The sequence below is a fragment of the Cornus florida genome, unplaced genomic scaffold, assembly GCF_030987335.1.
Source record: "Cornus florida cultivar Cherokee Brave unplaced genomic scaffold, ASM3098733v1 CherokeeBrave_3.0.0_Hap2_Chr04, whole genome shotgun sequence".
Taxonomy (NCBI): Eukaryota; Viridiplantae; Streptophyta; class Magnoliopsida; order Cornales; family Cornaceae; genus Cornus; species Cornus florida.
The window spans coordinates 104,850,696-104,862,074 of NW_026775574.1; the positions used below are offsets into that span (position 1 = coordinate 104,850,696).

At 34.3% G+C, this 11,379-nt stretch overlaps 2 protein-coding genes across 2 annotated transcripts; both read left to right on the forward strand.

Annotated features, from left to right (window-relative positions):
• The first annotated feature begins 4,826 nt into the window (after nt 1-4,826).
• Nucleotides 4,827-5,948, forward strand: LOC132302392 (EG45-like domain containing protein). Its single transcript, XM_059799223.1, has 3 exons — nt 4,827-4,991; nt 5,228-5,507; nt 5,610-5,948. The coding sequence occupies exons 1-3, from the start codon at nt 4,883-4,885 to the stop codon at nt 5,614-5,616; spliced, it is 396 nt and encodes a 131-aa protein (XP_059655206.1). The 5' UTR covers nt 4,827-4,882; the 3' UTR covers nt 5,617-5,948.
• A 3,774-nt stretch (nt 5,949-9,722) lies between these two features.
• Nucleotides 9,723-11,277, forward strand: LOC132304464 (EG45-like domain containing protein). Its single transcript, XM_059802147.1, has 3 exons — nt 9,723-9,956; nt 10,688-10,967; nt 11,074-11,277. The coding sequence occupies exons 1-3, from the start codon at nt 9,851-9,853 to the stop codon at nt 11,078-11,080; spliced, it is 393 nt and encodes a 130-aa protein (XP_059658130.1). The 5' UTR covers nt 9,723-9,850; the 3' UTR covers nt 11,081-11,277.
• The last annotated feature ends 102 nt before the right edge of the window (nt 11,278-11,379 follow it).

Consider the following 11,379-nt stretch of genomic DNA (forward strand, 5'->3'; position numbering starts at 1 on the left):
GACCCCCGACCAAATAACTCAAAAGTTTAATCTAATTTGCACTAATTAAACATGCTTTAAAAGACGTAGGCCCCAAGTTTTAATGATATTGTTTCTTTAAATTTAAATATCATTTTATATTATGAAGGACTAATTAGAGAAAACACATACATATATATGTTATATATATATAATGGTAGGTAGAATGGCACTCATTCACATACTTTAACCAATCTCCTACCTTTTGTTTTTTTGAGAGATGAAAGAGATATAAAGATCCACACAAAAGCGCACTACTGGCTGGTATGGTTGGTACTCTGGCTTAAAAAATGTTTCAAGAGGTGGCTAAGACTTACTAGTTTGGGCCTAGTTCAGTCCTAACCTAGACTGGGCCGAGACATGGCCCAATTATTTCATTGAGCAGACCTGGCTCGGCCCATGGGCACTTCTACTTCTAGGTAATGTGAAGTCCATAAACATGGCTAATATTGTTGAATATTGCCAAATTTGGCTAGCTTTCCTTACTTTACACTCATAGCTGTCACAGGCTTGTACCAGTTCTAGTAGTGTTCGTTTCTGTATTACACTACTTTGAAGCCCAATTAACATGTTATTTCTGTTACTAAAAATAATGTTATAATCCTAGGGAATTCTCCGATAGTTTCGGTGATGTATTATGGTTCTAAGAATATATACAACGGTGACATCAATTAAGGAGAATCAACATCCTCGCTCTGGCATAAGTCATTCGCACTTGCTCACACACAACTCATTCATGACTCGCCTTACATGATTAATTTAGAACTCATCCTCCGATGAGTCTTTCATGAGTCACCCAAATTCAATTCACTTACCTTTTAAGTTGAACGGTTATTAGGTTACTCATTATTGAAACAAATAAATATTAGACTTTTGGAGGCCATGACATTAACTATTTTTTTTTATGTTACCTAAAACATTTATATCACATAATATTTAATTAAAATGCTTATAAAATAGCTCATATTTATAGTTGTTAATAACGTACAAACGAAATTTATGGTGAATAAGTAACGGGCAAATATGTTATAAGCTTATGGTAAAAAGGATAATTCATATAAACCATCAAGTCAAATCATTGTCAAAGAAAGCTGACTTTTTATGTATTTTCTCAAATCTTAATAAATTAAAAAGGTGTGTTTGCTACTAATTGAGAAGTTTTTTAAAATAAATGATGTTCAAACTTCAAAGACTTTTTGAATGGTGGATTGATCGCCGACTAACTGAAGGACAATTTGATTTTTGAAATGGGAAGAGTTTATAGTTAGTAGACTATATGGAGATGCTTAGATTGTGTATAGACTCAACTTTCCTAACTTGCAACACCATCATTAGAGTCGAGGATGACCACCATATCTACTCGGTTTAGACTGAACACCTTTCAAGTGAGTTTGTCCAAGCGAGCGTTTAGATTTGACTGTAATACTAACTGTAACGGATTACATGTGTTGTATATCCACTCATTTATGCTTATTTCACTTTTCATTCAGATCTGATGTGAAACAGATCTAATAACTAGTCCATTATATATCAACTCAAGAATAAAATCATATTCTTCTTATATTTCTCTTCTTTGCGAACAAGATTCTTGAGAATTTTTAATTGAATTCATTTTGTTCCATTCCGAGAATTTAAAGAAGGTTTTGTACCCATAGGATAAGAATGGAATATTCTCAAGGATGAGAACATGTCTATTCCCCTGTAAAGCTAAGAAAGACAGCCATTAAAATATGATTGAACATGGTAGATTGGAGTTTGTCATGCCCAATTAATTTTGAAAAGGTATTGTCAAAGGTTATAGACAAAACCCCCACCTACACTAACTCAGCTGAACCATTAATTGCTTTTAGTTCCAGCCCCAATTTCAGGGTTCCTTTTCCCACCATTTCAGTGCATCAAGTCAACCCTAAAGGTTCGATATGTCTCAATTATGAAATTAAAATGCCCTTCAGCACTGTGTAATCATGACTAAATATGATTTTCAATCATCAATTTTGGCACCTATATTTTGGTTGCAGCGAAATTGAAGGAGAACAAAACCAGAATCTTTTAACAGCTATTCTCGTACCTAACCTGCATGTTACTCCACAAAAAGGCCTGTTTAATTCCTAAACAGTTGGTGCTGGCCCCAGTCCTGTCCACTATAGTGGTGAATAAAGGTGTACATTCCATTGGACATCTATTGAGGTTTTGTGGAGTCGGGATTATGTTCTAGAAGACTTGGGCCGCTCCAACTTTGGCAGATAGTTGAGAACGGTGATTTCGTCAAGTTATAGCGGTCCAACTTTCTTAAAAATTGCAAAATTTTGTTTTTTATACTATTATGGACTCCTAATTCGAAAGGCCTGGACCTGTGCATGGGACAAGTTGAATTCCTTTGTTGGGGGGTGGGGTGGGTCCCTATCTTCTTCCACCACAATTACATCTGTCTTTCACCACTATCACCACCACCACCACCGACTTCCACCATTACTACCGCCTTCCACCGTCGCCCACCGCTTTCCAACCACCACCGCCATCGTCTTTTACTACCGTTACCACTTTCCATCGCCACCGCCTTTCACCACAACCACCATCTTCCACCATCGCCTTTTTCTACCGCCACCACCTTCCACCGCCGCCATCGCCTTCCACCACCGCCACCTTCCATCACTGCCACCACCACCGCCACTATTGTCACCGCCTTTCACCACAACCACCATCTTCCACCACCGTCTTTCTCTACTGCCACCACCTTCCACCACCCACCATTGCCGCCATCGCCTTTACCACAGCTACTGCCTTCCATCGCCACCACCTTCCATCACCACTACTGCCACTCCCTTTCAAACCTGCCACCGCCTCCATTGCCTTCTACAACCACTGCCGCCAACTCCACTGCATTCCACCACCGCCACAGTCACCTCCATTGGCTTTCACCACAGCCACTCACACCATTATCTCCTTCCACCATCACCCCCACACTACTACCACTGCTTCCCACCAACACCACTGCAGCCTTCCACCAACACCGTTGTCGCCGCCTTCCACCAACCGCCTTCCACCATTGCCACCACCGCCGCCTTCTAACATCACCACCTACGCCACTACCGCTCTCCACCTCCACCACCGCCACTGCCACCGGCCATTTATTTTTAAAAAATTATAGAATAATATCATTTTGTTAATTTAATTTATTTGTTACTAAGAAGGATATTTTAGAGAACGCTATTTGAATTTTATTTCATTCTAAATTTTAAATTGGTCCAACCAAATACTAGAATGGTTATTATCATTCCATTCTTACACATTCATATTTATAACCAAAAAATAGAATAAGAATGATCATTCAATTTCCATTCCATTCCCATTCTCATTTCATTTCATTCTCATTCTCATTCTCACTTACATTCCATTCCATTTTTACACACAAATGCACCATAAAGGTTGCATTCTCAATATCATTCTCTTTTTTCTTTTCTTCTCTCTAGCTTTCTTTTTTTTCAACAATAAAGGTTGCATTCTAAATCTATTTCTCCTTTTTCTTTTATTTTCCCTCTTTTTTCATTTTTTGATTTTCGTACTATCATTGGAGCGCTCTCATTGTGAGTGCACTTACTCGGCCGTTGGATTTAAATTAAGGGTCAAATAGAACAACCTCGCGATGGACTTATTATTATTATTATTAATTTATATATATAAATATATTTTGATTTTTTATACCTTCATTATATAAAGTGATTATTATTATTATTATTATTATTATTATTGTTATTATTATTATTATTATAAATATATTTTGATTTTTTATACCTTCATTATATAAAGTGCCATATCCACTGGCAGATCCAGCGTAGGGCTGAGCTGGGCTCCAGCCCACCCCAATTTTTTTTTTTTTTTAATTACTATGAGTATTTTTAGCCCAGCCAAAAAAAAAAAAAATTTATTACGCCCACCCAAATAAGGCCAACTCAACTAAGCCACAATACTAAAATAAAGGTCCAAACCTAACAAACCCTGTTAATGATGAGTATTAGGATATGAAGTAAAACATATTTTGAGATAAAATTGTTGTAGAGGCCGTTCTGAAATTATATATATATAATAAATTCATAATTTCAACGCTTTCAAATCATCATGAAAAATAAACAGAGCTTCTGTGTTTATCTATAAAGTATTCAACAAACAAACAAAAAAATCTATGGCATTATAAACTACGAAAATTTGATAATTTTGATCTCTAGTAGACAAAGAGTATTAGTATAAAAGAAAACATCTAAATCCAATAATTCACAAATCAAAGGTTACTAACTTACTACAGATTTAAATAAAACAAATATAGATGAGTAAGTGTTAGAATTTCAAATTGATTTATAAAATAAAATCACAAACAAAAATTACAATAATTCAATCTTTAAAATTAAAAAAAATCAAATATGAAACGTGTTAAAACATAGCACGATGGGAGATGAATTTCTTGCTGATTGCATGACCGTACGGGATCTTGTTCGAAAATTTTACTTGGAATTTATTATTGACGAATTCGAGTCTTTAAAGACTTGTCGAGCACAATTAAATAGATACTTCGTAATATTTGAATTCAAATATTTATTTAGATCATGTTATAAAAAAAAATTGCTTAAGAAATTGTGTTATTAAATTTATGTTTAATTTTAGCCCACCCCACGGATAATTCCTGGATCCGCCTTTGGCCATATCATATGCTTATCTAGAAGATCAAACTTATCATTGCTAAATGTCAACGATCCACGTGACTCTCGTTCACACAAAGAGAGATAGCACTTCAATCCCAACTATAAATATGGCATTATGTAGCAAGTACCTTTATGCAGAGTGAATTTTTCTTCTTCCTTCAATCACGGCCATGTCTCTCCCAATCATGGCAATAGTACTACTAGGCTTATTCTGCAAAGACATAAGCTTTGTCCTTGGGGACATAGGCACAGCTACTTCTTATGGTCCACCCTACATACGTGAGTACAAATTTCTTCCTCCAAACAGTATATCTATATATATATACACATATATATATGCTCAATCAAAGGAAAAACTAACTCAAACATGTACAGAATAGTTTTCCTCTATACATATACAACAAAATTCTTATATCAATATATTTTGAATGAAAGTATAGCTAGCTTAGTTTAGGCTTTTTAAAAGAAAAAAAAAAAAAAAAGGTTACATGAATTTAATTGGTGCATTTCTGCAGCTACCAAGTGCAATGGCAACAGGGAAGAACAATTCCCCCCGGGAAATCTATTTGTTGCGGTGAGCGAAGGTTTGTGGGATAACGGGGCTTCCTGTGGGAGGCGTTACAGATTGAGGTGCCTCAGTGGCAACAATAAACCGTGCAAGGATGGTACCATCGACGTTAAGGTGGTGGATTTTTGCTCGAAAAGGCCATGCCCTTCCACCATTGTCATGTCAAACGATGCTTTTGCAGCCGTCTCACGTTCTCCTAATGCAAAAATCAACATCGAATATATTCAGTACAACTATATATATCCTACTCTTTATTTACTTCTTCTTCTTCTTCTTCTTCTTCTTCTTCATCTAATCCACACGCCGTTTGTTTTATTATGGTTTTGCAGGATTTGATGCAAATGCACTCATATATATATATATATATAGTACTTATCGGTGTGACTACAAAGTTCAGCATGTGTTAGAAGCTTGAAAGAGTGGCTTCAAAGATTACAAGACCCGTGACATAGTTAGACAAGTAGCTGAGTGATCTTACTTGTAATTTTTGTAGCAAACAGTTTGAGTTGTATGTTTTTTTTTAGTTAACCCGGGGTGTTCGGGAAGGCACAATCCCTTAGGCCCCTCAACAATCTGACTAATTTCCGAGAATCCGAAAGGGTGCCTCTCAAACCGGCCGGTATCATGTAATAGTTTTCAATAAGAAAGGAATACAGAATATTGTGAAACTTGGCGTTGATGTCACAAGTGTGTGTGTGTGTATATTGGTAAAAAGAAAAAGTAGGTACAAGTAGCTTAGACATATGAGACTTGAATGATGCTCCTGCTCCATTTTCATTAATTATCACAGTGCATGGAAATTTGAGTTCCCTCGCATAGTCTCTTAAGAACAGTAAGGCTCACTACGTGGTGTTTACAAATCAATATGTGGTAGAACTGGTTGCTGAGTGGACAGAAAAAGAGGAAGAAGCTAGTTTTTTAATTTAGTGACTACTAAGAGGGTCTTGTTATCCCTATACAATAATACACACACACACACACACATATAAACTTTCAAATATTGTGTATATATAGTTGCAACAGTAAGTTTCCAGTTGCATGCTGATTGATATAATAATAATAATAATAATAATAATAATAATAATAATAATAATAATAATATGTTGTTTGTTTCCATGGGAAAACATTAATTATATATGTAACCATTCAATGTGATGCATGCATGTGAAATGGTTGAGAAAGAGAACAATGTTTGTTTGAAATGGCTTTAATCTGAAGCAGTTTACTTTTGAAAATTTTCTGGTAAGAAAAAAACTTTTGAAAATTTTCAACTAAACATTCATGGGATTCAGTGTGGAAACTTTCACCAATAAATCAATTTAATGCCAAAGGATTATCTGATCATTGGGTCTGACTTCTCCTCCTCTTCTCTGACCAATAAACTGGGCATGCTTAATTGACCACACACAATGTGGAGAAGAGGTCCTCCACTCCACTGACTCAAATGCTGTGACGATGGCCATGATCAAAATGGATAATTTTGATCCCACAAGACATTCTAAATAAAATTCCATTACTGCACGTACCCGTAGGAGGCACCCCTCTTGGGACCTTTTAGATTATATTAGGATTAGGGTTTACTTATATACAGCAGCCACTTACCTATCTATAGTTTCTATGTATAAGTTTAGTTGAGCAACACTCACGCACCTACCCTCAGCTATATCTACCCTCTATATTCTTGTATTATGTATCTCATATCAATACAATACATTATATTTCTCTCTATATACTTCTAACATGCTATCAGATCGAGCAAGGATTTTCTACTAGTCTTTTATACTTTCTAATACTACTTTGATTGCGTTGGCTCCTTCAGGACACTGGGGTTTCTTTATCCGGCCACTACCACTCTTATCTATTGTGATAATAGGAATACACACAATTGTATTTTTCACGAGCGCACTAAATACATTGAGATCGATTGTCATTTTGTTCGGCATCATCACCTTCATCAGAAGACACTATAGTTGCGATCCATTACTTTTCATGATCAGATAGCAGATGTCTTCACCACCGCTAGGTTGTTTTCGAGATCTTATTTCCAAACTCAAAACCAAGATGGTTTCATATAACCTACCTTGATTTTGAAGGGGGGATGTTAGATGATAGGGTTAGGGTTTACCCATGTATAGCAACGGCCATTTCTCTCTTTCTATACTTCTAACATGACCAATCGTTGTTACATGAACCTCATAAACTTGTGCACGTTCCTATCATTAGTCACACACGCTCTATGAATTCACAATTTTAGAAAGGTGTATATCTCGTTAACTTCTCCTCCAAATGACGTGAAACCTCACAATTACCCATTTTCAGCCGAGTCATCAACTCGATCACCCCTTTCAAAAGTGGGTGGAGGGCAATCCATAATGGTTCATGCCAGTCCCACTATGCAACAGTCAGAGAGCATATATATATATATATATCACATATGATTATCAAGCCGCAAAGCAACCTCACTACCCTTAGCTTGCTTACAACCAAATAGTTCTCTCAAAAGTGGGCACAAATGAGCCATTTAAGAATGCCACCTATACTATCATGGAGTTCAATTATTATATAATTAGGGATTAAGTGCAAAAAAATTCCAAAACTATTATCTTTTTGCAAATAATTTCCCTAAATTATTGATTTGTTGCAATTAAAGACAAATTCATCACAAAAGACTATTTTACCCTTTCTCATTCAAATTTTTATTTCTTATTAACTTATTTTTATTATATTTAAATATTAATTATACTATTTACCTTAATTTTATTTTTATTATCAATTTATCATAAAAATGAAAAAAAATATAGATAAATAGATCTGTAACTACCATTTTCTAAATTAATGAACTTATTGTTAAAACCTTTCTTATTTATAATAAAACATATTATAACCAATTTAAACATTTTTTTATACAATATATTAATGAAAAATTAAAAAAATACTTTTGAAAAAAATACCTTCTTTTCATGTAATATATTCATTAAAAATTAAAAAATTAATTAAAATTTTAAAAAAATTATACTAAAATTTTTTATTTAAATTATTAATTAAAAAAATTAAAGATAAATTTATGCAAATTTAATGAAAAATATTTCATCAAATTAGTATGAATTTTTTCATAATTTATTTAGATAAGAAAAATATATTAAATGTAATTCAATAAGAAGGGACATTATGATCATTTAATGAAATATAGTATAGTACTTTGGGTAAGTTACAACAAAATGATATAGTTTAAGAGATTTTATGTACAAAATATAATTCAAGAGGGTTATTAACAAATTCAAACATAATTCAAGAAAATTTTTTACACTTTGCCCTATAATTAGTGACACAATAGTTATCTTAAACCTTTAAAATGGCACCGCACATTATCAACTCCTCAAGAAATATAAAATGGATCTTCTTTTTAGGTGTATCTAACTATTTGTTCAAAAAGTATACCACTAACAGCAGGTCTAAGATTCTCACCTGCAAACAATTTCTCCAAGGAGTGTGTGAATCGAATTCTTAGCTAGAAATTCAAACACTCACTTCAGCGTTCAACTTTCTATTTTTATAAAATGAGAAAGTTACTGGTCTTATTTTCATTTAATTATTAAACATAAATTATTAAGTTTATGATACTTGATAACCCCAAAGGTATCATGAAACATCAAGTTTAAGGTTTGACTTTTCTTAGTGTGAATAATTATTATATATATATATATATATATATATATATATATATATATTTTCAAATAATTATTCACACTAAGAATTCTCATGGTCAACTGTGTAATCTGTCATCGCATATTTGGCTTTTCTTAATCTCATATTACCAACTAATGTGGTTTGTAACCTTATCTCTAATTCATGTAACAAAATGAAAACGTTGAACTAGAAATGTGCTCATTAGAGTTTTCAAATAAACACATTTTAGCTCAAATAAACAATATTTTTAATATATATATATATTCAAGAAACATGCTTTCACAAAGATACATGTCACTCAATAAACAACTTTGATTTGCAAAATACGAGATTAAAATGACATGAATACATAAAATAATTAGACAAATTTGGTAGACAAACTCAAAATGGATACACCTTCGTATCATCTAGAACATTTAAAAAGAAATGGCCACAAATGATCAATTCAAGAATCTCACCTACACTAGCTAGTGGATGCACTTTCAAATCATCTAGAAGACTACAACATCTAAAAGAAAATCTCCTCCAGTACGTCATACTCAAGAAGGCAGAGTTTGAGCTCTAGAAAAAACAAAGCTGTTCTGGTTAATTAGTGCAACACCACAAAAAAAGTGCCTATTTTAGTGCGTGGACTTTCATTATTGTATCTACCGGTGCCAAGAAAAACAAAATAAAGTGACTCGAGATAGAAAATATTAGAACTCATTTATAGAATAATGTGTGTGCGACTGTGTTGTGTGTGTCAGAGAGAGAGAACTAAGCACTGTGATGCAAGTATAAATTAGACTGCATGCAGAGAAGAAAACCATAGAAAAATAACTCAATTTTCCAAAATAAAGATCATAATAGTGTGTGTATATATATACACACACACACAGCCAGAATGAAGTTATTCTTAACTGCTTTGCTTCTGGTTTCATTGTGTTCTGATATCCTGCTGGTCTTTGGGGATGTTGGGACTGCCAAATCTTATGATCCACCATACTTGCGTATGTAGTACATGTCCAAATATTTTACTAATATATATATATATATATATTTTAAGCAATAGTATACACCCACAATATACTAATGCCCATTAGTTAATACTGTACTTTTATATTGCAAGTAGCTATCAAGTGATATAAGAGATGGTTACAGTTGTTCTAGAAGAATAATTGCACATAGGCTTGTAAGACAAACCAAGCACTTGAGCTTAGTTTGTGATCACTTCAGTCAGAGACTCACTTGCATCAATCCAGCCTAACTAGAGTATAATTTCAAGCTCAGTAACTTTGCATAACAAGTTACTGAGCATTTGAAAACAGTATTCAGCAAAGGTATTCAAGCTCTCAAATGGGTACAAATTTTACGGAAAATGCTCGAGTTTTAAACGAGTCCAGCTCGAGCTCTGATTAAGGAGCTCATCATCGTTCAAGATGAGATTGAGCAACCCATTACTCAGCTCAGCTCACGCACCTCGCATCCTTAAATGTGCATGATTATATGCACAGCATATATATATGACATGGATCAACCTACCATTTCAATAACAAGTATGCACAATAAAGTTAACTAGAGCTTAAATTGGTTTTCTAGCTCTTGTATCACCTCTGCAGCATAGCTGATTACACTATCCCGTCTTCTATTTACTTTAAAGTCCCAAATAGCTACTATTTATCACCTTATAGCAAAATTCAAATATTATATTACGAGTTTTCTTACTGTGTTCTTAATGAAGCGACAAGATGTGGAGGTTATGACCCAGATCAATTCCCTGAGGGTGGATACTTCGGTGCTGCCAGCGACGGAATATGGGACAACGGAGCAGCATGTGGTCGGAGATACCAAATGCGTTGCATCAGCGGCCCGAGGAGACCCTGCAAGCATGGATTGATAGTTGTGGAGGTGGTGGACTTTTGTCAAAGCAATCCATGCCCTGCTACACTAGTCCTTTCAAACAAAGCATTCAATGCCATATCAAGATTCCAGAAAGCCAAAATCAATGTTGAATATGCACAGTAAGTCCATTATGTACTTATAACGTGCACAGAAAGATGGACTTGAATGTTAAAAATGTATATACAATTGAATGACAATGCTGATATCTACCTATTATGTTTGTAGGATCTGATATGAGGACTGAGGGCTTGAAACTAGAAGATGACATCCTATCCTGAATATGTAGCAATTTGTTCCAGTTGCTAGAAATATACCTATATAATATTATGTCAAGTGGGGGTTGGCATCTACTTCACTTCATCACTGCTGAGTATAATTTAAATAAAGTCTTGGGTAAATCTATTCACTTCTTGTGCATCCAATGTCATTACAACAAAAGCCAACTCTTGTGCAAAATGTTTGTGCCATTAGGCCATAATCTGAAAGCAACGCATATTTGCTGACCCCTTTCTTTTATTTCCCCCTTCTTAA

Excerpts from the sequence above, each read along its gene's own strand:
- LOC132302392 (XM_059799223.1), top strand. The coding sequence starts at position 4,883 with ATGTCTCTCCCAATCATGGCAATAGTACTACTAGGCTTATTCTGCAAA. Across the intron at positions 4,992-5,227 it reads TTATGGTCCACCCTACATAC|CTACCAAGTGCAATGGCAAC; the intron begins GTGAGTACAAAT and ends GCATTTCTGCAG.
- LOC132304464 (XM_059802147.1), top strand. The coding sequence starts at position 9,851 with ATGAAGTTATTCTTAACTGCTTTGCTTCTGGTTTCATTGTGTTCTGAT. Across the intron at positions 9,957-10,687 it reads TTATGATCCACCATACTTGC|CGACAAGATGTGGAGGTTAT; the intron begins GTATGTAGTACA and ends TTCTTAATGAAG.